General features: G+C 44.2%; 1 protein-coding gene across 2 annotated transcripts in view; it reads right to left on the bottom strand.

The window, feature by feature from the left end:
- The window catches only part of epha3 (eph receptor A3), a 329,916-nt gene that overhangs the window by 96,975 nt on the left and 205,133 nt on the right, over window positions 1-27,808 (bottom strand). For both annotated transcript variants that reach the window (XM_072513451.1, XM_072513450.1), the window contains exon 6: window positions 2,702-2,826. In XM_072513451.1, the coding sequence (XP_072369552.1) occupies window positions 2,702-2,826 (125 nt within the window). The remainder of the gene's footprint in view (window positions 1-2,701; window positions 2,827-27,808) is intronic.

Below are 27,808 nucleotides of genomic sequence, written 5' to 3' on the forward strand. Positions count from 1 at the left end.
TTATTCGGTTCTGACGGGCATTGACCTGAAAAGTTAACTTTGGTTATCACTTTGGCTCAGTGGTTAGCTCTCCTTTATGTCAGATGTTGTTGAGGGTTTATTACCCCACTCGGATAGAATGCTTACAGTACAGAAGGAGGCCATTCAGCCATCATGCCCATTCAGGCTCGATGTAAGAGCTACTTCAGCCCGTGTCTCCCTCCTGTCTTCTTCCGTACAAAACTCTGCAACCTTTTTCTTCAGATATTTATCCAATTACCTTTTGGATGCACTTTCTATCCTTGTATCACGTAATATAAAATCTTTGACACCCTCACACATTACTTATTGACCGTTTGGTGTCATCATGATGGTTTCGACCTGGCAGCACGGTGGCGCTGTGGGTTAGCCCTGCTGCCTCACGGCACCGAGGTCCCAGGTTCGATCCCGGCTCTCGTTCACTGTCCGGGTGGAGTTTGTACATTCTCCCCGTGTTTGCGTGGGTTTCGCCCCCAGAACCCAAAGATGTGACAGGTAGGTGGATTGAACAGGCTAAATTGCCCATTAATTGGAAAAAAATGAATTGGTACACAAATTCTTTTTTAAAAATGATGGTTTCGACCTAACAACCTTTGAGCAAGGCAATGAAAAGAGTTACCACTAATTGATGCTGGTGGGCGAAGGGATGACTCACTCCATGAACTGGCTCAGCTGCTCATGGTGAAATGCCATCCAAGCAGTGCGTGTCTAATACAGGAGCAAGAAATACTGCTGGAGAGAGAGAGGGGCAAGAGATGTTAGAAATCCGAAATAAAAAAACAACAGGAAAGGCTGGACATACTCAACAGGTCGGCAACATATGTAGAGAGTCAAGGGAGTGGAGAATTAACGTTTTGGGTCAGTGACCTCTCATCAGAGATCCAAGCAAGTATTAGGAGGAGTGTGTTAGCATTGAGGAGGCGGCCTTGGTATTGACGGGCATCCTGATTTAGTTGGCGTGTTTGAGCAAGTCTCTGCAGAGGCTTAAGCACCAAAGTCTTTGCTCTTGCTCATGTGCAGCACAGTTAGAGATTCTGATGTTAAACCAAGGCTTCATTTGCTTCTCCAACTGGACATTAAATGACCCGTGGCACTACTTCAAAGAAAAGAAGGGAGGTTATCGAAAATGTCCTGGATAATATTTATCCAACAATCAGTAATACTAGAACAGATTATCTGATTATTAATACAATGCTGTATGTGGGAGCTTATTGTCTGCCAATTGGTTGCTAAGTTTCCTACCGGCACGCCTTTGGGTTTTTCTGCCTTATGTTTTGACACGAGTAAAAAAGTGAAGGAGCGGGTCCCCAACGAAGCCTGCTCCACCTGAAATTTAGACTTTTAAAAGATTGGGTCAAGGGGCACCTCAAATTTTTCAAAAAAGGAACACCCCACAAAAACCACTTCCCCCACCCTTTCCCGGACCTCCCCCTCTGCCATGGCAACCCCCCTCCCCAGCAGGGAAACCCCCTGGCCCCCCACCATAGAAATCCCCGGCATTGCCCCTGGTGCCACACCCTATACACCCTAGCACCACTCAATTCTCTGCCCCTCCGCCGTTCCGAGACCCCCCAATAACGGGAGCAGAAACCCCGCCCCCAACTCCCACGGCTGGATACGAGTACCCCTGCAGCATACTAGAAGGTGCCTCAGTTGGGAAAGGAACCAGTCAAAGACTAAAATTTAAATGGTCGGCCAGTGCACTGGAAGAGCCGAACAGAAATGGATACACAGCAATGGGAGTGGAAAGAGGAAAGAGCACAATTGTGAGGTCCATGGGCAGCTTAGTTATGGTAAAACCAAATCTGATACCAAAGCAGAAAATACTGGACAATCTCAGCAGGTCTGACAGCATCTGTGGAGAGAGAAGGGAGCTAATGTTTCGTCAAAGCACCATCCAGATACTTGACATCCAAATAGCAAAGAGTCATCCATATTTGAAACTTTAGCTAACTGAGTTATGGTGAGTGGTTAACCGTTAGACTGTACATTGATAAATTGCAGTTCTTCAAATTACAAGTTATCCCATTGTATTTGTATTGCAATATTAATTGTGAAACCACAGGCAAAGTTATTACCGTCTAATTATATTGCCACGCATAAATTACATGGTAAATGCTACCCTTGAGATCTACAGCTCTCATTTGAATCCTTAAAGCAAGGCCCAGACTGTATAATTAAGGAAACCATCTATGTAGCATAATCTCCAAGAACGTGAGCAGATGCAGTAGAATAAGGCAATTGGAATCATCAAGCTATTAAACGACAATTTGCTTGGCGTTCTTTGAGTGCAATGCATTGTACATGCAAAATTGCACATGCGTTTCCAGAGTATGCATTGATGATTTGACTGCATATGGCATGCAGAGGAGAAATCCTCTCCATTGGGAAGGTACCGGAAGTAGGTCCACTTCTTTCCCACTGATCCCACAACCTCAACACCTAGTCAATGTGTCACTGCCTCATCCGAAGACCATTTTGTGATATCAGATCAACTGTTCTGAACCAAAACATGCTTTGGAAAACTGATCAAAACTAAAGGGCAGCTCGGGCTCTAAAGCGTGTTTGCCATGTGAGAAATTAGTCGCAGGAACTCCAGGAGAAATAGACGCTCCTTGAAATATTCAGAGATCATTTCCAACACCGCTCTGCTAATCACTCCACCTTTTATTCATTTTCCCACCTTCTCGTAGAACTTGACCTCGTAGTCCAATATGATCCCGTTCGGATGTTCTGGCTCTTTCCAAGAGAGAGAAATGCTGTTTCGGGATGTCCACTCCTTCTTAATGACAGTGACCAGAGATGGAGCTGAGAAAGAGCAAAATACAATTAGAGAATAGTTTGCACAAACCTGTGCCAACTGGAATCATTTCTATCCAAAGCAATCTCTAATTGATGGTGTCCCTGTGGCAAGACTGAGCAGCTGGGAACACTGTCTTTGAACACATTTTGGAAATGATAACTTTAACAAAAGATTAGTCTGTATTTTACAATGTTTAAACTCCTTCAAGTGGAGACTACCACAACCGTGAGCAATCTGTCACACTCCTTAACCAAGCGCGCAGTGTGTATCTGAATGAGAAACTCACAAGCCTCGCATATGTCAGCCTAAAGCTTGCCAACATTCTACCTGGTTCAGCAACCAGTCATTTACAATTAAGCAAATTGCTGATATTTATCAACACCGACACACAGAATTATGGTAAAAACCGTGTCTTGCACAGACTCATCCGCACCTTTAATCACATTTATTGTTGTGTTTCTTATTTTTGAAAGGATTGGTAGTCAGACCCAATCCTTGCAATAAGCAGCTACAGCCTGCAATGGCAGAGGAGGTGCTGGGTTTATATTTCAGCAGATGCCGCATCGATCCTTTTAAAAACAGGGTTTTTTTCAGTTTTATGTTCACCGTTCTTCCGCTGAAGGGGTAGCTTCCTGACTGTCAGCAGTTCTCTGCTACAAGAGAGCTTGCCCAAGTTAAATGTTCTTCCTTTGTGACTATTGGCAAGCTAATCAAGTATGGGGCCCAACATTTGTTCAACCAGCATTCACACTTCATATGGAGGCATTTCTGAATGTTGATCAACTGCAGAGATTGCTTTTCCCCCTTCCTAGTCTGGGAACACTAAGCCATTTTGATTATTCCCACAGCTACATTGGCTGACTCAGAAAATACCAGGGACCAAATCTGGGACTTGCTAGACGAGGATGGATCAGTACACAGCATGAAGTGCGTTTCCCCAATAAGCAGTCAGTGGAAGAATAAGACAAATATTATTAATGGAGTCTTTATTATGGGGGTGGTTTAGCACAGGGCTAAATAGCTGGCTTTTAAAGCAGACCAAGGCAGGCCAGCAGCACGGGTTCAATTCCCGTTCCAGCCTTCCCGAACAGGCGCCGGAATGTGGCGACTAGGGGCTTTTCACAGCAACTTCATTTGATGCCTACTTGTGACAATAAGCGATTTTCATTTCATTTTTTTTTATTATACATTCTTTTCAACATTTATTGAAACTAAAATAACCCTAAAATCCTCCATAGCTGCGTGCACACTGCACACAACTTTTCACCCATTGCAGAGGCTTCAGCACAGGAGCAGGTAATCCAGCCCAACAGATCTTGGCTGGTGTTTGTACTCCACATGAGCCATCTCCCTCTCGAATCGCCTCTTTCTACCTTGGTTCAAGATTGTTTTCTCCCTCAAGTATGCATTAAACCTCCTCACAAATGTTTTCTCCTTCAAACACTCCACCAGGCAGAAAGTTTCACATTCTCCCCAATCGGTTGAAAAAAAAAATTCCTTTTAAATTCTTCATTTGACCCGTGAACGATGATCTTGTCTTTGTGACCCTTCGTTCTGGACTCAAACACAGGTTTCTCCGCATCCAACAGATCAAACTTCTTCATAATCTGAAAGAACTTTATCAGGTCTCTTCTCAACTCTTCTCTTTTCCTGAAAAAGAGGGCCCCAGATCTACAATCATTTCTGATATCTCCATTCCATACGTGTGATGGCCCAAAGGCAGGTGCTTGGCTCATTGTCTTTTGATGCTGTATCCTGAGCCGTTTTCTTGGCAGCTTTGCCAGTGTTGTCCATTCTCAGGGGCAGGGGTAAGGAGGCAGGTCCCAGGTCTACCTCAGCTGAAACAGGAATCAAACCTACACTGTTGGGTGTTTTAATCTGGATCACACATCAGCCAACCAAACTAATCAGTCCCCTGGTTTCCTGATATAGTCACATCCTTTCAATTCTGGTAATATCCTTGTAAAGCTAACTTTATAAATTGAGCTCCTTGCATTCCGTCAGCAGGATCTGCACCCTGTTCTATCCTACATTTTTGGTTCCGACGTAGACCACGACAACAAGTTCTTCTCCGTGCTCTTCCAATACTTTTCTATGATGTGGAGATGTTGGCGTTGGACTGGGGTGAGCACCGTAAGAAGTCTTACAACACCAGGTTAAAGTCCAACAGGTTTGTTTCAAACACTAGCTTTCAGAGCACTGCTCCGTAAGGAGCAGTGTTCCGAAAGCTAGTGTTTGAAACAAACCTGTTGGACTTTAACCTGGTGTTGTAAGACTTCTTACAATACTTTTCTAGTTGCTTTAAAATGTCCCTTTGCCTTTCATCCTGAATCTCCTTGCTTCCCTGTTTGGGAAATCATGCATAATGTGTATCCAAATTGTGTGAGACTCCCCGCTGAAAGTCGAATTAAATCTAATAAATTTGTAGCACTAGAAGAGATTGTGATGAGAAATCATCACAGATTAATGCTTTATATCCTTTTTGTGTAAAAGAGCAAAGTGCCTTACAAGTAATCCTGATGTGACAATATTGCACTTGTAACAGTCGGTATGTTGTTTAGTTAATGGTGCAATGAATCATGAAACATACATAGAAACATACATAGAAAATATATGCAGGAGGTGGCCAATTAGCCCTTTATGCCTGATCCACCATTCATTATCAATAAATTCAACACCCTAATCCCGCCTTCCCCCCCAAATTCCTTGATTTCTTTAGCTCCAAGAGCGATATTTAATTCCTTCTTGAAATTACACAATGTTTGGCCTCAAATATTTTCTGTGGTGGTAAACTTCTCAGATTCACCATTCTCTGGGTGAACAAATTTCTCCTTACCTCAGTCCTAAAAGGTTTTCCCCTTATCCTCAAACTATGACCCCTAGTTCTGGGCTCCCCCACCATGAGGAACAATCTTTCTGAATCTACTCTGTCTAATCCGGTTAGAATTTTGGAAGTTTCTACAAGATCCCCTTTCACTGTTCTAAACTCCAATGAATATAATCACAACTGACTTAGTCGCTCCTCATATGACAGTCCCACCATCCCAGGAATCAGCCTAGTAAATTTTTGCTGCACTCCCTCCATAGCAAGAACATTCTTCTTCAGATAAGGACACCAAAACTGCATACAATACTCCAGGTGTAGCCTCACCAATGCCCTGTACCATTGCAGTAAAACATCCCTATTCCTATACTCAAATCCTTTTGCTATGAAGGCCAACATACCATTTGCCTTCTTTACTACCTGTTATATCTGTGTGCTTACTTTCAGCGACTGATGCAAAAGGACACCAAGATCTCGCTGAGTATCCACATCTCTCAATTTACACCCATTCAACTATTCATCTGTCTTCCTTTTTTGCTACTGAAGTGGATAACATCACATTTATCCACATTATACTGCATCTGTCATGCATATGTCCACTCACTCAACCTGTCGAAATTTAGACGCTGAAAGTCTAAATTAACCACATCCATCGGTTCTCCCTGGTCAACTCTACTAGTTACATCTTGAAAGAATTCGAGTAGATTTGTGAAGCACAAGTTCCCTTCCGTAAATCCATGCTGACTTTGTCTGATTATACCACTGCGTTCCAAATGCTGTACTGTGAAATCTTTGATAATGGCCTCTAGCAACTTTCCTACTACTGACGTTAGGCTCACTGGTCTATAGTTCCCGGTTTTCTCTCTATCTCCCTTTTTGAATTGCATGGTTATATTAGCGATCCTCAAAGCAATACTGAAGCAAGCAACACTGGACTGAATTTTACAAGGAACCATGGTCCTTGCTCTTGGGGCTAAAAGATCCATATCTGGGGGTGAGGAGGAAGAGGGTGGAGTGGGGCACTGATGAGACTGCCAAGCAGATGATTGGCTGTTAACAGGCTGGCAGTGAGACTTTCACCCTCAGGGATAGTAGCTCCCTCCTCAGAGCTGACAGGAGTGGCAGCCACTGTTGGGACTGCACTTGGAACTTGATGAAGTGAGTTGTGCTGGGTCATGTTGTCAGTATTTTGGGGTCTCACATTATACCATGTTAGAAAGCCACAGCCAAGGAAGATGGAGGTCAGAGTTTAAGAGACCAAGAAGGGTAGGACGAAGTGGTAACACCTTCGAGGAGCTACTCCCATGTGCCAAGGGGCCCAATAAGGATGGATCAACCCCTGCCCACCACCAGTGGAAAATTGCCCAGGGGAGGTCCTGTACACAAGAAACAGGACAAATCCAACCCAGCCAATTATCACCCTACCATTTTATTCTCCATCATCAGCAAAGTAATGGAAGACATCATTAAAAGTGCTTTCAAGCAGCATTTACTCGGCATAACCAGCTCATGGATGCTCAGTTTGGGTTCTGCCAGGGTCACTCAGCTCCTGACCTCATTACAGCCTTGGTTCAATAATCATAAGGTCAGAAATGGGGATGCTCGCAGATTGCTGCACAATGTTTCGCACCATTCACGACTCCTCAGATAATGAAGAAGTCGATGTCAAAATGCAGCACAACCTGGACAATATCCAGGCTTGGGCTGACAAGTGGCAAGTTACATTTGTGCCACACAAGTGCCAGGCACAGACCATAAGACATAGGAGCGGAAGTAAGGCCATTCGGCCCATCGGGTCCACTCCACCATTCAATCATGGCTGATTTCAATTCCATTTACCCGCTCTCTCTCCATAGCCCTTCATTCCTCGAGAAATCAAGAATTTATCAACTTCTGTCTTAAAGACACTCAACGTCCCGGCCTCCACCGCCCTCTGTGGCAATGAATTCCACAGACCCACCACTCTCTGGCTGAAGAAATTTCTCCTCATCTCTGTTCTAAAGTGACTCCCTTTTATTCTAAGGCTGTGCCCCCAGGTCCTAGTCTCCCCTGCTAATGGAAACAACTTCCCTACGTCCACCCTATCTAAGCCATTCATTATCTTGTAAGTATCTATTAGACCTCCCCTCAACCTCCTAAACTCCAATGAATATAATCCCAGGATCCTCAGACGTTCATCGTATGTTAGGCCTACCATTCTTGGGATCATCCGTGTGAATCTCCGCTGGACCCGCTCCAGTGCCAGTATGTCCTTCCTGAGGTGTGGGGCCCAAAATTGCTCACAGAAATCTAAATGGGGCCTAACTAATGCTTTAAAGCTTCAGAATTACATCCCTGCTTTTATATTCCAAGCCTCTTGAGAGAAATGACAACATTACATTTGCTTTCTTAATTACGGACTCAACCTGCAAGTTTACCTTTAGAGAATCCTGGGCTAGGACTCCCAAGTCCCTTTGCACTTCAGCATTATGAATTTTGTCACCGTTTAGAAAATAGTTCAAGCCTCTATTCTTTTTTCCAAAGTGCAAAACCTCGCACTTGCCCACGGTGAATTTCATCAGCCATCTCTTGGACCACTCTCCTAAACTGTCTAAATCTTTCTTCAGCCTCCGCACCTCCTCAATACTACCTGCCCCTCCACCGATCTTTGTATCATCGGCAAACTTAGCCAGAATGCCCCCAGTCCCGTCATCTAGATCGTTAATATATAGAGAACAGCTGTGGCCCCAACACTGAACCCTGCGGGACACCACTCGTCACTGGTTGCCATTCCGAAAAAGAACCTTTTATCCCAACTCTCTGCCTTCTGCCTGACAGCCAATCGTCAATCCACGTTAGTACCTTGCCTCGAATACCATGGGCCCTTATTTTACTCAGCAGTCTCCCGTGAGGCACGTTATCAAAGGCCTTTTGGAAGTCAAGATAGATAACATCCATTGGCTCTCCTTGGTCTAACCTATTTGTTATCTCTTCAAAGAACTCGAACAGGTTTGTCAGGCACGACCTCCCCTTACTAAATCCATGCTGATTTACCCTAATCCGACCCTGCACTTCCAAGAATTTAGAAATCTCATCCTTAACAATGGATTCTAGAATCTTGCCAACAACCGAGGTTAGGCTAATTGGCCTATAATTTTCCATCTTTTTCCTTGTTCCCTTCTTGAACAGGGGGGGTTACAACAGCGATTTTCCAATCCTCTGGGACTTTCCCTGACTCCAGTGACTTTTGAAAGATCATAACTAACGCCTCCACTATTTCTTCAGCTATCTCCTTTAGAACTCTAGGATGTAGCCCATCTGGGCCCAGAGATTTATCAATTTTTAGACCTCTTAGTTTCTCTAGCACTTTCTCCTTTGTGATGGCTACCATATTCAACACTGCCCCCGGACTCTCCTGAATTGTTGGGATATTACTCATCTGCTACTGTGAAGAATGACGCAAAGTACTTATTTAGTTCCTCAGCTATTTCCTGGTCTCCCATCACAAGATTACCAGCGTCATTTTGGAGCGGCCCAATGTCTACTTTTGCCTCCCGTTTGTTTTTAATGTATTTAAAGAAACTTTTACTATCATTCCTAATGTTACTGGCTAGCCATCCTTCATATTTGATCCTCTCTTTCCTTATTTCTCTCTTTGTTATCCTCCGTTTGTTTTTGTAGCCTTCCCAATCTTCTGACTTCCCACTACTTTTTGCCACATTATAGACTCTTTGCCACATCATAGGCTTTCTCTTTTGCTTTGATGCATTCCCTAACTTCCCTTGTCAGCCATGGCTGCCTAATCCCCCCTCTGATAACCTTTCTTTTCTTTGGGATGAACCTCTATACTGTGTCCTCAATTACTCCCAGAAACTCCTGCCATTGCTGTTCTACTGTCTTTCCCATTAGGCTCTGCTCCCAGTCGATTTTCGTCAGTTCCTCCCTCATGCCCTTGTAGTTACCTTTATTTAACTGCAACACCTTTACATCTGATTCTACCTTCTTTCTTTCAAATTGCAGATTGAATTCTACCATATTATGATCACTGCCTCCGAAGTGCTCCCTTACTTTAAGATCTTTAATCAAGTCTGGCTCATTATATAACACTAAGTCCAGAATGGCCTGTTCCCTCGTGGGCTCCATCACAAGCTGTTCCAAAAAACTGTTCCCTCGTGGGCTCCATCACAAGCTGTTCCTCCTGTAAACATTCAATGAATTCCCTTTCCTTGGGTCCACTGGCAGCATGATTTACCCAGTCCACCTGCATATTGAAGTCCCCCATGATCACTGTGACCTTGCCTTTCTGGCATGCCCTTTCTATTTTGTGGTGCATTTTGTGCCCCTGTTAGGAGGCCTGTACATAACTCCCATTATGGTTTTTTTGCCTTTGTGGTTCCTCAACTCTATCCACACAGACTCCACATCATCTGACCCTATGTCGTTTAGTGCTATTGATTTAATTTCATTCCTAATTAACAAGGCAACCCCGTCCTCTCTGCCCACCTCTGTCTTTTCGATAGGTTGTGAATCCCTGGATGTTTAAATGCCAGTCCTGAACCCCCTGCAACCACGTCTCTGTGATGCCTACCACATCATACCTGCCAGTCACAATCTGGGCCACAAGCTCATCTACCTTGTTCCGTACACTGCGCGCATTTAAATATAGCACCTTTAATTCTCTATTGACCGTCCCTCTTTGTTTTCTTAGTGTGGTGGACCTTGGTTTACTGAGCCTTTCCATACACTGTCTTATTTTGTGGGATGGGGACTATCGTAACCTCTCCCGAGTTGTGTCCATCTCTTTCAAGAGAGAATCCAACCATTGCCCCTTGACATTCAATGACATTACTATCGCTGAATTCTCCACAATCAACATCCTGGGGGGTTACCATTGATCAGGAACTGAACTGGACTAGCCACATTAATACTGTTAATATTAATAGGAAATCCTATTCCTATTATACCCATATCTATCCTAAGTCTGATGTCCCACAATACTCCAAGTATGCATCCTACAACATTGACAGTGTCAGATATTCCAAATGAATATATCTTGTCCAGAGGATTACAGATACAATACCTCAAAGCCGGCACCCTGGGGACTGAAGTCGATCTGAATTTCTGATATTGTCGGATTTAGCGTCGGGTGGTTCGGGGAGTGGGCAGTTTGAGTCAAGCTGGGTCAGCTGAGGGGGGTCAAGGATTGCTTGGAGCATGGAATAGAGCAGGGGTTTTCAAACTCAGGGTCGCGACCTGCAGGTGGGTCGCGGGTGGGTGTCGGGAGGGTCATGGAGCGATCCGTTGTGGCATTCACGATTGCGGGAAGAAGTTCCCAACTGCCGTGACCGGTTTTAAGAATGTCGGCCGCGGGCAGTCCCCGATTGGTTGCGGCGTTTGAGGAGGCGGGTGGCGCGAGGATGGGCTGTGTGCTGGTCACCGCGTGCTGAGCGGTGGCGGGCGGGGGGGTGCTGGGCTGATGGGCGTCCATGTGGATGCAATGTTAACAGTGGTGGCCCCAGCTTGGACATCCGCTCTGGTGCTTGTCCTTTGCACGGTGCTCGGCTCGTCCCCCGCCACTGATCGGCAGTATGCAACTTGCGGATACTTGGTCAATCCATTCAACAGCCAGCGCAACGTCCGTTTGCACTCCCACAACAGAAAGTGCTGGTCGGGAAGTGGTCTGTGACTGGGGTGGGTACACGGAGAGGAAGCCAGGCCAGGTTTCTCGGAATACTGATTAACTGAGGCCAGTCAATGGGGCTGACATATGTGAACACTGGAAGAAACCTACAGTCATCACTTTGTGTCGACACTCTCTGGAAACTAGGAAGTCAGAGCTTTTGGTGAGAATGGACCAGGAGGTGACTTGGATGTTTGGATAGTGCAATGCAGTGGAACCAGTAAGAAATTGTGTGACATTGTGTGTGTTTGACACATTACAAATCTGCCCTAAAATCGGAGTTTGTAAAGTAAAAATAAGATTGTACCTTGTAAAGTAAAAATAAGATTGTACCTTTTTCTGTAGTTGGTTAAATTTCGAAAGAAATGTTAATATATATAAAACAAAGTTTGTGTGTAAATGTAAGGATGTACAAATTCAACTGAAGTTATTTTAATTTTTAGCAATAAAAAGCCATAAATTTGGAAAAATTACATCTTAGGAATAAAGCTTCAAAATTTAAAAAAAGAATGCCGGCTGCGACCGGCCTTTAAATATGAACGATGAGTCTTTCTGCAAGAGAGAGCGGCAGAGAAAAGGCCATGCGTCCGGCACATCAATGCTTTGGGTGCAAAATCAGAGAGGAAATACACGCCAGGATCTCACAATTAAATCTGCTGGAAAGTGCTTCTCGGGAGAGTTCACGGTAGGACAAGGCACTGCTGGTGTGAGTTGTAGCCCGAGCTCCAGGGCCTTTGGTGAACAAAAAATTAAGAAGAAACTGAAATAGGGAAAAAAGGAGCATAAAGATGATTTCTTGAGGTATGGCTTTAATTGTGCCAATGCAAATCAGAATGCAAAGCCCATGTGTGTTATATGCAGGAAAGTACTGACACATGAAATTTAAAAACCTAAAATCTTCAAAGGTATTAGAAGATTCAATGACAAACCTCTTAATTTTTTTCAAAGCATGCAGCAAGAACTTAAATCATCAGCTGAAGTGCTTGGCAGAAATGTAACATTAATGATGAAACAAGAGAGATCGTGAGGACCAAACAGGCCCACCTGTAAGCAATAATGTTGTATCGCGAAGGTCGGCTGACGTGGGATACTAACGTCAGCCGGCATGTCTCGCAAACGTTGACCAGCATGGGTCCCGAAGGTCCGCCGGTTGGTACAAGTGGATCCAGGGGAAAAAAGTTTGAAAAACACTGGAATAGACACAGCACCAATACATTTCCTTGCCAAATTGTCCAGGTTAGTTTGCTGAGGAAACCCCTAAGGCTCCTTAGACAGTACCTTCTAAACCCACAACCGCTACCATCTAAGAGGACAAGGGCAGCAGACACATGGGAACCCCACCCACCTGGAAGTTCCTCTCCAAGTCACTCACCATCCTGACTTGGAAATATGTTTCTGTTCCTTCATTGTCACTGGATCAAAATCTTGGAACTCCCTCCCTAGCAGCACTGTGGGTGTACCTGCACCACATGCCCTGCAGCAGTTCAAGAAGGCAGCTCACCACCACCTTCTCAAGGGTAACTGGGAATGGGCATTAAATGCTGATCTGCCCAGTGACACCCAAATCCTATGAATGAATTAAAAATGTCTTTTTAGATATTTTACTCAATTAAAATTGATGCATGGATTATTACAAATGTGTCCAGTTTTCAGACACTGCTGGGCTTCACTAATTAATTTCTGATATCAGACCAATAAATACTGATGCTTCTATCATCAGCACAACTTGCCTTCTTCTTAGATCTCAAACCATGTGTTATATTGAATGTACGTGCACACTTTGCATTATACGCAGGGCTGAGACAAATCAGATGTGGATAAATTGTCAGCTTGTAGCAGCATTAGAAGCTGATTAACCCACATGTTTCCTTGGGCGGAATGGGAATCAGGAACTTAAGACAAAGTGCTGTAAATTATCTATATGGCATCTGAAGTTCGGAATTCAACTCCAAACTAATTCGAGAATAAGAAAATTCTAGGGTAGGCGGCACTGTGATTAGCACTGCTGTCTCACAGCGCCAGGGACATGGGTTCAATTCTGACCTCGGCTGCCTGTGTGGAGTTTGTACATTCTACCCATGTCTGCGCGGGTTTCCGTGCACCGGTTTTCTCCCACAGTCCAAAGTTTTGCAGGTTAGGTTCGGCTAAATTGCCCCATGGTGTCCAAAAGGTTAAGTGGGTTATGGGAATCGGGCAGGGTATGGGCATGGGTGGAGCGCTTCTTCGGAGGGCCGGTGCAGACTCAATGGGCCAAATGGCCTCCTTCTGCACTGTAAAGAGTCTATGATTCAATGATTCTATGAGTGGTGCTTGGAATTTTGAAGACTCTAAATCTGGAGAGCGAGATTTCCTAAATAAACTCCATTTGAGCTATCGCGGCTACCAAGATCAACCAATTGATGATTTGCACATCTGGATCAGTGGAAATGTGGCATGAGATAAGTTGCTCCACCTGAACAGAGCTCTCCGAAATTTGTAGCATTTTTATTCAAGCCACAACACTTTAATACTTTAATATAGTATTTGTTTGCACAATATACTAATTTAACACCAATATGTGGAACCAGAAACACTTGGCAACATCAATGACCATCGCCACCAAAAGAAAACCATGTTTCACTCAGGATTATGACAAGGTTTAAACATCAACATAAGAGCAAGAGTGCTTTTTGGAAAAATTTAAAATTGAAAGCAATGAGCATGTAAAAAAATGGATAATTCTGGAATTAAGTTTTCTCACGTATGGTGCCTGTCTGGGTGGATATGATTGGAGATTACTTCAAAAGATCAGGAAAACATTGGGCAGAACTTTATGGCTCTGTCGTGGCGGGGTGGAGGGGAGGCACAGAAAACGTGGCGAGCCATTCAAAAGTCCATCAACTTCGGCGGACTGGAAGATCCCACTGACAGGAGGAGCTGTAAAATTCCACCACTTATTCTTTTCTCAACAATCAAAACTAGGACGTAGGTTTAATTAGCAATGTTTCTATTTCTTTGCAGTGCTCAATCTTACAGAGTATGAAGGTTTTTGTTACAACAGAATTCGATACCTGTAATCTGCAACCATTTCCTGGGTAGTTGTGGAAGTAATTGAGAAAACATGAACTGCTTAACATGAGTAAAGTTTTCTCAATATGTTATTTTATCATCCTGGAGAAGTAAGCGATATTTTCGTTGTGCAGGAACATGCTGAGTGCTGGGACAGTGGTTTGTTATTCCTTAATACTAGTGTAGAGCATGCAATCCTTTCCAGACATTTTTCACAGTCAACCGATTTAACAAACAGAACTCAAATCATAGAAGCAATTTACTCAGCACAACATCATCGTAACGATACCTGATTTAAATAAAATTATAATATTTGAACTTTTAAAATTTGCAGTGTTTCTCTTCAGAATTTGAACACTACATTGTTTGATTTGATCAAATCTTGTTCAATCTACTGGTTAGAATGCAACAAATATATTCAACTATTTGACTGATGGACTATATAGTGGCACATCCTGTTCCATGACGGGTATTTCTACATTGCTTACTTCTAACATAAATAAACCGTAATATATGTTAGTTTTTGTTTGTCAAATTAACAAGCCCTCTATAAAGATGTTAAAACATCAGTAATGATGTTTGTTTTCATAGCATATCCCCTTTTTCAGGAAGCGGCACATGTCGCCCTGACACACAGAAATAAAGTGAAGAAATAGGACGTAGGGAACAAAACTTACAAAAGCTGTACTCAACTCAACGGCTATGCGTCTTGAGGCTTACAGAGGAACATAAATCTAAAAGTGCAATTTAAAAATCCAAATTAGAAATCATGTAATTACAAGGTGGCACGGTGGTGCAGTGGTTAGCACTGCTGCCTCATGGCCCCGAGCACCTGGGTTCGATTCCGGCCCTGGGTCACTGTCCATGTGCAGTTTGCACATTCTCCCCGTGTCTGCGTGGGTCTCACCCCCACAACCCAAAGATGTGCAGGGTAGGTGGATTGGCCACATCAAAATTGCCCCTTAATTTGGAAAAATAAAAATAAATAAAAAAGTAAAGAAATCCTAGAATTACTGCCCTTCTTCAGAGATGTTGGGCGCGGTTTAACCACCTCTTTGCACCCGCCGCAGATCGGGGAAGCGCTGGTTAAATAGCGGGGAAGGCCAAAATCGGGCGTGAATCAGTTTGCTATCGAATCGGCCCCCTCCTAATGAAGAGTTCCAGATCGTGCTCAAATATGGCGAGTATAATATTGACCCTCATTTGCATTCTTTTCAATCCCATGAGCAAGATTGAAGTCAAATGCAATGGCCTTTTGAGAATTAACAAACTCCCCAGGGAGAAATCACACAGGTGTTGTTTAGTACTCCTTTAAAAGTGAAATTATCACAATGGCTGCTGAGGGGAACTGAGGAGGTGACCCAGTGCTTGGGTGGGTAAGGGAGGGGGGGGATGGAACACCGTTCGGGGGGGTCGGGCTTTGTCAGGGGGCTGCGGCCTTCCAGGTGGGGCTGTTAATGGCTTTTTGGCTGTGATGCCTTCAAGCCATCTTTAAAAATTGTGGATGCCCATTACAGGGGCAACTACAGCTGCTGCCTGTCCGTCGTACCAAACACTTCCAGGACTGAGCCTTGCTCTTGGTTGAACGCTGAAGGTCATTTTAACTCCCTTTGACTTTGAGAAGCCTCTAGCTTCACAGCTGAAGTGTTTTGCTAATGAGGAATTGGTTTTCTTTGTTGTGAGAGCACTTCTCAGCTCTAGAGTGGCTTCTCATGGGTACACGTGCCATGTCTCAGACGATGATTATTGCATCGCATTTCAATCAAACTTCGAAGCGCAGAAGCATAGAGGCAGCAGTTCGAACACTCAAGAGCTGGGCTTCAGGACCATAGGGTAAGTGTGTAGATCAGGGGAGGACAACTGAGCTCTAGGCCCCAGACCCCTGCCGGAAAGATAAGGTGGGATTAATTGTGGGGGAAGTGAAATGTCAGTTTCCTGATGGAAAGATAAAAATTGGGAATTAAATTGAGTGTGGATTAAATTGTACCCTTGCAAGTCGACAGCAAACAAGAAATGTGTTTTCAGATTCATGACTGGTCAAAGGGTGGTGTGCAGTAGATGAACTAGCCTTCCTGTTGGATTCAGGAGTGAGTAGGAGCTGCTTTCTTGTTTAGAGAACTTTATCGGACCGGGGAGAGGAGGCTGAGATATTGCATTGAGCTCAGGTGACAGCTGTCCAGGCAGGTTGACGCGGGAGTGAGGTGGCTTTGTCGCAGCCCTAAGAAGGGTCATGGGGACAGAAGGAGGGAATGACATGACACAGGGAACATCAATCTTTACCAAAAGCAACTGAAGTATAATAGAGGGGAGGTCAAGTGTGATTGAGGGAGGGTTGAGATTCTGGTTGGTAGGTTCAGGGAGGCAGCTGAATGGTGATGAAGCAGCAGCTCTAGGTTGATCAGGAGCTGATTAAGAGTGATGGTGTGTGGTCTGAGTGTCACAGAAGGCAGGGCTAGGGTGATGGAGGTAGATTGAGGGTGATGCAGGGAAGGTCAAAAGTGACTGAGAGTCAGGGTTGGAGCTTCAGAGATCCAAGTGTGACAAATGGGGATGGTGCGGCCACATCACATCCCAAATCCTTCTTGAAGACGGGCAGAATGAGGCTGTCGGTTTGCAGAGAGTGGCTGCCAGCCCAGGTGCCATTTAAATATGCCAGCATGAGGTAACGACGATATCAGTGACTTCCTGCCCCACCCCTGCAACACAATTGACTGTGGCCCATGACTGTGCATAGAAAACTGTCTGGTGATCATACGATTGCATGTGACCAGCCATCCCGCCTCCCAGCAAAAGTTCCATTCACTTCCAGTCCCACTGTCAGGATACATGGTGCTCCATCAAGATTATGCCCAACCTGTCCATATCTTTTTGCAATCTCTTTATGTCCACCTCACAGCTTACATTCCCACGTAACTTTGTATCAACAGCTAATTTAGATACATTACTCTCTGGGTGCGATTTACCGGCTTTATCCCACCAAAATCGGGACGGGACGTGGCCGGTAGATCCCGGGATTCCCGACCGTCGTTATGCCTCATGAGACCTAACAACATCTCGCGGTCTGCATCCCGCCCACAACGGGTGGGACCCAGACTCACACAACTAAAAGAACTTAAAAGCTCACTTAGTTTTCTGCATCGAAAAAGCATCTATCGGCCTCACCGAGGAGACCCCAGCTGCCGCCATTCAGCACTGGACCCCACAAATGATGACCAGACAGAATAGCACTTGGAGAGATCTCCCAAGTGATTGGAGGCCCCAAGTGGTTGGCCTCGGGGCAGGCTGGCACCTGACACTGCCAGTGCCACCTGGGCACCTTGACACTGTCAACCTGACACCCTGGCAGTGCCACCTGGGTGCCACCCTGACATTACCAGGGTGCCCATGAGGTACTGCCAGTCTGGAAGGGCCAGTGCCAAGGTGCCAGTTTGAATGTAAAATGACCATTGAACAGAGTTCCACATCGAGTTAGATTAACACTGTAAAATTTAACTGTTCTTCAACGGCTTGACCAAGGATAATTTTAAGGACTGCAAATGAATCAAGTGTAGGTCAAGAAAAAGCATAGCATGCCTGGCACATATTCCGTCAAGCTTTGCCGAAACTTTCACCCAGGTCTTAAAACAATCATTAAGCTCCTGATTAACACATTTAATTTGGCACCAAAGCACTCCAAAGATCGTTCGAATATGGGAGATTGCATCCGGAAATTGATCTCCTCAGGGTCCAATTTGTGATGGAGAATATTGTTTACACTACTGAGTGTCCAAAACTAGTTTATACAACACAATGTGCACAATATAGTTAGCTCAGTTAATCCACAGAAAAGCAATTTACTTTGGGCATTTGGATTATTTTGAGCAAAGCTGCTTCTTTGTTCTTCAAGTGGTTGCTGAGACTGCTGTGCGTGAACAAAAATGATAGATCAGTTTGATGTGATTACAGTCCTTCCTTATCTTTATCAAAGATTTCTCCCTCTGGTGAAATAAAATATGCTAATTAAGGGATTAACACTTTGGGGAAGGTAGATAACTAAAGCTAACGACAAGTTTGCAAACACAGTAAATTCTCTCACAGTGGAAATAATGTACTAATACGACAAAAAACCTTATGGATCACCTAATGTTAAACTTATCCATCTTTAGACTTATACCTTTATTAAATAAATGCCTGTTATGCTTATACTTCTAGCATGCCCTTTCTTATATTGATTTTTACCTCTGTAACTCTATCTCTTCTCCAAGCATATGCCAATAAAGTCTATACCTTTAAAAATGAAACACTTTGTTATGTTAAGTTGAATCTTCGGTCTAGTGGCATTCCTTTATTGTAAATACAGGACAGCAGTTTTCCTAATGAATTGCTTTTCATCATGAAATATACCAAAACATTCTTCCAACCTAAGGGTGCATAATTACAATATTTCCTTCACTGCCATCACGCAAAATATTACTGGTCTTTTTTTTGTTATAGGAGCACCACTTGGCTTGGGACACCAGTAATGGAGCCTTAATGTATCAGTGATCTTTCAACTAAACTATGATTTTTATAGGTGATTGCTGGAAGTGGAAAGTGGGGAATTAGAGCATTTGGAAAAGGAAGCTCAACGGGGAACAGGAAGCTTGCCACGACAGTTTATAGGTCAAAGGTTAAATTAGAAGCATTGATCCATAAAGGGCAGTGAGGACACACTGTCCTGTCCTAATCCCTAGATTCGGAAGAGGTTCCATTAGATCGGAAGTCTAAGTGCTTTATTCAAGAAGGAAGGGAGACAGAAAGCAGGAAACTACAGGTCAGTTAACCTCGGGCGAGGTTCAGCAACCCTGTTGCGCCTGGCGCGGAGTCGGGCCTAACGAGTGAATTGCATGCGAGCCCCAAATCAGACTCCGTGCCAGGCCAATCGCGAGTCAACCAACTCGCTCCTCACGGATTGATCTGGATATCGCCCAGCTAGAGCGAGGCCCCGATCTGAATATTTAAATGAGCTTAACAGTTCATTTAAATACTCAGACTCCAGATTCTCCTGGCACCCGGGACTCACCAGCTGCTCCTGCGAGACCTCGCCAGGGCGCCGTTTAGTACTGATCCACACAAACATGAAACAGTCGTAACAGCACCTTGGGGGGGTCTCCCAGGCCATTGGAGGCCCCGGGTGATCGGGGACAAGGCAGATTGGCACCCCTGGCACCGTCAGCCTTGCACTGCTGGAGTGCCCAGCTGGCACTGCTAGGGTGTTGGGCTGGCAGTGCTGTGGTGCCCAGATGCCAGGTTGGCAATGCAAGGGGTAGGGCTATTTCTGTCTCCCTTCCTTCTTGAATAAAGCACTTAGACTTGCTATCTTGCCAAGTAGAGACGGGTGAGGAGGGTTCCCGAGGTCCTCCCCAAGGTTGGGAGGATGAGGTGGGGCCAAAAATGAAGCGGGAGGACCTGAAAGGGGGAGACAAAAGATCGGGGCTGCTGGATAAAATGGTGCCCCGATTTGCGAGGAGCCTTTCCTGCTGGCGGGCAGAAGTGTGGCCTTAGTGGAAAGAATCTCCCTGAAGCCAAAAAATGGCAAAGTGCGCTGTAGCTGCTGAGAAACACCGTTAAACGTGCCATTCAACGGACCTTATCTTCAGCACCTAACATCTGTCATAGGGAAACTATTATTAAGGATGTTACAGCAGGGCACTTGGAAACATTTAAGACAATCAGGCAGAGTCAACATAGTTTGGTGGAAAGGTGGAATTAAAAAGTCCAAAGGTGACCATGAAACCATTTTCGATTGTCATAAAAACTAATCTGGTTCACGAATGTCCTTTAGGGAAGGATATCTGTCATCCTTACCTGGTGTGGCCTACATGTGACTCCAGATCCACAGCAGTGAGGGGGTGGCACAATGGCACAGTGGTTAGCATTGCTGCCTCCTAGCGTCAGAGACCCAGTTTTGATTCCGACCTCGGATGACTGCGTGGAGTTTGCACGTTTTCCCTGTGTCTGTGTGGGTTTCCTCTGGGTGCTCTGGTTTCTTCCCACAGTCCAAAGATATGCAGTTTTAGCAGATTGGCCATGCTAAAATGCTCCCAAGTGTCCAAAGGTTAGGTGGGGTTACAGGGATAGGGCCGAGATTGGATCGGTGTAGGGTGCTCTTTCAAATGGTTGGTGCAGACCTGATGAGCCAAATGGCCTCCTTCTGTATTGTAGGGATTCTATGATTCTATGACTCTTAAATTCCCTCAGGTAATGCTGGGCCAGCCATCGACACTCACATCCCATGAACAAATTTTTTTTAAAGGAAAATCATATTTAACCAGTTTCTTGGGAGTACTTTGAAGGAGTTGCATGTGCTGTGGATAAAGGGAACTGGTAGATGTACTGTACTTAGATCTCTGGAAAGCATTTGATAAGGTGCCACATCAAAGGTTCCAAGACCATAAGTCATAGGAACTTAAGAAGGCTATTTGGCTCACTGAGTCTGCTATACCATTCAATGAGATCATGGTTGATCTGATGTATACCTCAACTCCATTTTCCCACCTTATCCCTATAACCTTTGATTCCCTTACTGATGATTGCAGAAAATAAAAGCTCACAGTGTAGGGGGGGCAACATTTTGGCATGCAGTGAAGATCGGCTAGCGAACAGGAAATAGATTTAGCACTAAATGGGTTTTTTTCTGGTTGGAAGAATGTGACTAGTGATGTGCTACCGGGATCAGTGCTGGGGCCTCAACTTTTTACAATTTATATAAATGATTTGGATGAAGGGACTGAAGGTATGGTTGCTGAATTTGCTGACGACGCAGAGAAAGTAAATTGTGAAGCAGACATAAGGAGGTTACACAGGGACATAGATATGTTAAGTGAGTGGACAAAGATCTGGCAAATAGAGTATAAAGAAGGCAAATTGAAATTGTCCATTTTGGCAGGTAGAATAAAAAAGCTTATTATCTGAATGTAGAGCTCTTGAGGTGCAGAGGGATCTGGGTGTCATGGAGCATGAATCACAAAAGGCTAGTATACAGGTACAGCAAGTAATTAAGAAAGCTCATTTAATTCCGTCATTTGTTGTGAGGGGAATTGATTACAAAAGTAGCGAGGTAATGATTCAGTTGTACAGGGAGTTAGTGAGACCACATCTGGAGTATTGTGTACAGTATTGATTTCCTTATTAAGGAAAGCTGTAAATGCTTTAGAAGCTGTTCAGAGAAGATTTATTAGACTGATACCAGAAATGGGCAAGTTGTCTTTTGAGGAAAGGTTGGAGAGGTTAGATTTATATCCACGAGAGTTTAGAAGAGTAAGAGGCAACTTGATCAAAACCTTTAAGATCTTGAGGGGTATTGACGGAGTGGATGTGGAGAGGATGTTTCCTCTGATGGGAGAATCTAGAACTAGTGGTTACTGCTTAAAAATAAAGGGCCACTCATTTAAGATGGAGATGAGGAGAAACTGTTTCTCTCAGAGGGTTGAGTGTCTCTGGAACTCTTCCTCAAAAGGCAGTGGAGGTAGAGTCTTTGAATATTTTTGAGGCCGAGCTAGATAAATTTGTGATTAACAAGGGGGGGGGGGGGTGAAAGGTTATCGGGGATAGGCAAGGGATTGAGATTACAATCATGTCAGTAATGATCTTTATGAATGGTCGAGCAGGCTCGAGGGGCCGAGTGGCCTACTCCTGCTCCGAATTTGTATGTTTGCATCTCTCTCACTGACAGTTTAGCATAAACCTGAGCAATGTTCGTAGTAACAGCATGTAACAACATTGTTACATTCTGTCTCCAAGTGTTAAAAAAAGCCCTCCAGATAATGAATCTTGCATTAATATAAGGCCTTTCACAACTTCAAGATGTTCCAAAGCATTTCACAGTCAGTAAGGTATTCCTAAAGTGTAGTCATTGTTATAATGCAGGGAAGGCAGGCAGCCAATTTATACACAGCATGCTCACACAAGAAACAGTGAAATAAATGACCAGGTAATCCCCAGAATGGAATAAAGAATGGCCAGAATTGGGGTGAATTCGCTGCTCTTCTTCAGCTGAAGCCATCCTACCTGTTAAATTTTCTTTAACTTACAGAGCCCTTTGGTCCCTCGCCGCTTCATGTATGATGCTAGATTGTGAATGTCAATGGGCTATTTAACTGTGAAGGCATCACAGATCAGACCAATCCTGTTGTCACAAAATAATACGCGGGCTGATGAAAATGCTGCATCTTATACAGTAAGTTCCCTTGTACAAATAAGCTTTCACACCTGTAATCATGGGAATCCTCGCAAAAACATCTGCGAGGTATTAACACTTGAACAGGGCTTCCGAAGGTGCCGTGGGAGTCTGCAATCAGGAACAGAGGGTGAACACGGTCTTGAGTGAAGGGGATTGTTATTGCCTAGGGAAGACGGGTACAGTGATTCATCAACCTTTGTGGCTGTTTTTTTTTGTTAATAGGGAAATGAACTTACAGGAATGGAATTTATAGAATTTTTTTTTTTAATGATTGGTTTGCTTATAGGTAAAGGGAGGTACATAGTGCTTTCATGCTGGTCTGTGCGTGCCTCACTTGAAGCAAAGGCAGTTTTCACCCCTTAATATTAGAGCTAAGTTTGTTTTTGTAATATTACCAAATGATTGGAACTGTATTATATTTCCTCAAGATATAATCATGCATTTTGTCATTTGTTTTCCGTCTTCTAGTTTCCTGAAATAGCTGCTCCTACCATTTATCAGCCATCACCCCTCACCTCCCACCACCTCCCCAACCAGTCTCCAGCAAGTTTCAACTCAAAAAACTATCCCCGCACGTCAGCAAGGGTACAAATTGCAAACCACAAACTTAAAGGACGAATGATCCACCGGGAGGTTTTTTTGTACAGTGGTAGCGTTCGCAGAGATTTGCTACAGGAGGCATTTTTTTTCATGTCCTTACATATTGTGGCTCAATTTCAATTGTATTCACTGGGGTCATATGAATCAGCGAAGGGCACCCAGGGGGCTTATATTAGCTAGAGTAGCAGGGGTTAAGCAAGTTCCTGCCAACCTTATCTGCATCACCAAAGGCACTCGTCACAAAAGGGGGAAATGTTACTGCCAACCTAATCCCTTCAAAAGCAGCCCAAACAGGAACCAGGACCAAATAAATTGCTGCAGTCCTCAAACATACATCGCTTCCATTTACCAATGTACCTCCCCACAACAGCATGCAAACACATGAAAGATTCAGTCTTGATATTCAGAGTGCATCCCTTTTGAAGACACTTTCACAGAGATCAACAGGACATTAGGATAGTCAACAACCAAGTCATTGTCAAAACTCTTCCCATCCTACTCCAGGATTCAAATGCACCAATGTCTTTTTCAAGAGATTTTGCCATTCCCTTGGCCACATGCTGGCTAAAAGAGCATAGCGGTCGCTCCCAGATGTTCTACCTTAAACAAGTCTGAGAGTGTGTCAAAAGATGTCTTCTCACGCATTTTCCCCCAGACACCCTGGTTGTTTTGCTCTTAGGCTATGCTCGATGGTACAGCTCAGATCGGGAACGAGACACGGAAAATTTCACCAATACTTTGATAAATCTTCAGAAAAGAACATTGGTATAGAACAATACAAATAGGCTGATCTAAGAAAAGCTTATTTTACATGTTGATGCAGGGCTTGTGAACTTAGTAGTGTTCTCCAATCGCCCTGAAGGCAACCCATGTTATTTTATCGACTTTGCTTATTGTCATTCCGTGTGGGTAAAACTCACATAGAGTCAGTGCCATGAACTTTGATACAGTTCAAGAGTAAAATGAACAAGATACATTGTGAACCTTGGAAAGGAGGATCTAAAGCATTGGTTATTAATCAGATAAGCTATCAAACCAGCATTTATTATTCCTGTTCTACTTCAGATTTTTGCACATCTTTTTAGCAGACTGTTATATTTTTATTTATAAAGAAACATTTTAGTCTGCCATGCTTCCAGAAGTAAAAATAATCCTTTGTCTTTTCTCTCGCTGGAAATTACAACAGATCTGAAAGTTGCAGGACTGTTTTGATTCTCAGAAGATGTATGCCCTCGCTTGTAAAGGGAACATTTCTAGATCTTCGACTGAAATGTGCCACAGCTGTAATAACAGTCAGTGGAGCACAGACTTACTATATCATGTCATTTGATGGCTTTTAATAATTTGCATTACATTTTATGGGCACCTGTAGGGGAACAATCCATATCAGGCAATAAACCTCTCCTTAGTCACATAGATTAAACATGAAGATTCAACTTCCCAGGAATGCTTATGAATAGATCAAAATAATCAGGAACTTTCAGCCGTTAGTTACCCTTTTTAATGCAGACCACACAAACATGAGCAGTATACTCAATGTTTTCATGCTTTGAGGTGACACGTGAAGGGAAGACCACAGGGAGCTCTCTACGCGTAAGAAGTGAAGTAAAAGCAGCAATTCAGTTCTCCATTGCTCAGGTTTGTCGGTGTTCATTGGGGTTAGGGAAAAAGTCTAATTGGTGAAGCTCAGCTCCTGCAAATACTGGGCCAATATTGTTTTTACCAATGGATTATATACAGGATTACCTATGATGGACAGCTCAGAAACAGGCCATTGGGCCCAACTAGTCCATGCTGATGTTTCTGCTCCTTCCAAATCCCCTTCCTCCCATGTTACCTCATCTAAATCTACCATCGTAATCATCTGTTATCTTCTCCCTCTTCTGCTTGTCCAGCTTCCCCTTAAATGCATCTATACTATTTACTTCAACCACTCCTTGTGGTAGTGAGTTTTACATTCGCACTTTGAGTAAGGAAGTTTCTCCTGAATTCCCTATTGAATTTCTTGGTGACTAACTTTCTAGATAGCCTCTAGTCATAGTCTTCCCCACTAGGGGAAACATTCTCACTGTGTCCATTGCACATCTTACTGTCAAAATAAATAAAATTGGTAAGCACTGGTATCCAAGCCTGAACAATCAGGAGTCAGTGGAGGGCAGAATCTTGTTCTGCCCAACCAAGCTGAATCCTAGAAATTAAAATAGAGATACGATTCAAGAAAACCTTTTGGCTGGAAATCCGGTGGCGAAGCTGGCCTGTCATTGGCCGGTGGTGGGATCTCCCGGTCCCGCCAAAGGTGTTTTCCATGGTGGTACAGTGGTTAGCACCGGTTCCGGCCTTGTGTGAGTTTACACATTCTCCCCATGTCTGCGTGGGTTTTCTCCGGGTGGTCCGGTTTCCTCCAACAGTCTAAAGATGTGCAAGTTAGGTGGATTGGCCATGATAAATTGCCCCTTAAGGTGGGTTTGCAGGACATCAGGGTATTAGACCTGGGATGGTCTTTCCAAGGGTCGGTGCAGACTCGATGGGCCGATTTCTCCTTCTGCAGTGTAAGGATTCTATGATCAGCCGCGCCACTGGGGAGCACACTAGCCAATGGCTGGCTGCCTCTGCTGCTGGAAAAACCCGTGCGGGCTGGTTGGAAAATCCCAGTCTTAATTTCTGTCAGTCTATCCATGGGTAACCCGCAAATTCCACTGTATCAATATAGTCTCTTGGAAACACAGGGCAATAAACGTGCACTCTGCCTTCGCCATAAGGTAAGGCTCACCACAGCCTTCTCAGGAGCAATTAGAGATAGTCAATAAATGCCGTTCTTGGCAAAGGTGCTCACAGCCCAAGACAAATAAAAAAGGTGTCAAATTTTGAATCAAGCAATTTTTTAAAATAAAATTAAAATGGATGAACAGCAGAAAGGTGCTGTTGACTGATGATGGGGTGCCTGTTGTTTCAGCCCACATTCAGCCAAGACTGTGAGCTTGATTTTCCAAGGGAGTCTGCTATACTATTATGAGCGAATTTAGGATCCAGTTCTGTAGGATGGGACTGGTCTTAGTTGCTCATTCCCTCGCTCGCAGTCTAAGACGGAGAGGTTTTCTAAATGATTTGCTGCAGATCTACCACCCACCCACTGAAGGCTAGCAAGGTGGAATGACGGTTGTGCTAAATTCAGACTGACTCTGACACACTGGACCACCTAGACAATCTATGTTCCTCCAATTGAGCATATGCCATCTCCAGCATGAATCTACGTACAATGCAGCTGGCTCAGCTCCACACACGAGCATTCTTTGCAGTCCTTCAGCTGAAGGGTTAAGCCAAATCCCCACTCACTCTTCCAGGGGAATGTCAAAAAATCCCATGGCACATTTCCAGCAGCAGAGGCAGCCCGCCATTGGCTAGTGGGCTCCCCAGTGGCATGCAACTTAATCCCGTGCCGGGAATTCCCGGTCCCACCAGCAGCGGGAATCGGCATGGGCAGGACTGGAGGACGTGGAGAGAAGTCAAAAGTCCGTAAACCTCGGGCGGGAGTTTCCAGTCCCACTGCTCAAATCCAGTGTCCCAGTCAATCCTGCTTCCTAAATCGACATCGCCGCAAAATAGATGACCTGGTCTGGATCGTATTGTAGTTTCGGGATTCTGTATTGTGCAAATTAACAGCGGTGACTTTTAACATTAAAATAGTGATTTCAATTCAAAACTACTTCATTGGTGAGCAAACATTTTGGGATGCCCTGAGGCTGTGAAAGGCGCTATATAAATGCAAGTCTTTCTTTTATTTTCTTTGGTGGCTATTGATCTGAGCCCGTGAACATGTTCTCATGGTTTACCACAGTAACCAACAAAACATTGCTCACCTTGGGGTTGCCTAAGAGCTGGAAACAGTTTTTTTGTTAAAGGTGAAAACGGATCACAGATTGCTACTGACAAATTCCCATACTTGCTCAGTGAATCAATGAAAGCCATTTTTTAAAAGATCTGAGCACACGGAAGTGCCATCACTACATGGATTGCAGTGGTTCTAGAAGACAGCTCACCACCACGTTGCCAAGAGCAGTTGGCTAGAAGAGCTTGCTAGTGAGACCCACATCCAGTGAATTAATAAATAGAACAATAATAAATTCTGCTGCTTTTACAGATAGCGTGCCCCCTTAGATGTGGACATCCAAACATGGGAGCGTGCGTTTTCCAGGGTACCTGGAGCAGGTTCAGATGGCCATGTGGTTAGACTGCTTCCTTGTGGCCAATCCTGCTGAAATTCCCAGGGCCAGATATCATTGTGAATTCCATGCAATTTTCCCAGTTCATTGGCTGAGCGCCGAAAGCTCACACAGTGAGGAGAGGTGGGGTTTCCTCTTTTGTTTCTTGCCCTCCGCACTAAAATGAAAGGTTGTTGTGTGAAGATAGAAAGGCGAGAAAGTGCCTGGGAATGGAAACCATCAGGATTTTATCCTGTTATGTGGGAATAATGTGGGTGCAGCATTTTGAAACTACCATTCGGTACTTGTATTTATATGTTAATAAAGAATGGATGAAGGATAGAAAATTAAACAGTAGTGACTCTCTGGTAAACAAGTGCAATGCAAGAGCCAACTGAAATGAGTAAAAATGTTGCTGCGTTCAACAATGACTGTCCACAAGTAAGTGTGGGGGGTG

The sequence above is a fragment of the Scyliorhinus torazame genome, chromosome 8 (assembly GCF_047496885.1).
Source record: "Scyliorhinus torazame isolate Kashiwa2021f chromosome 8, sScyTor2.1, whole genome shotgun sequence".
In the NCBI taxonomy this organism is placed as follows: Eukaryota; Metazoa; Chordata; class Chondrichthyes; order Carcharhiniformes; family Scyliorhinidae; genus Scyliorhinus; species Scyliorhinus torazame.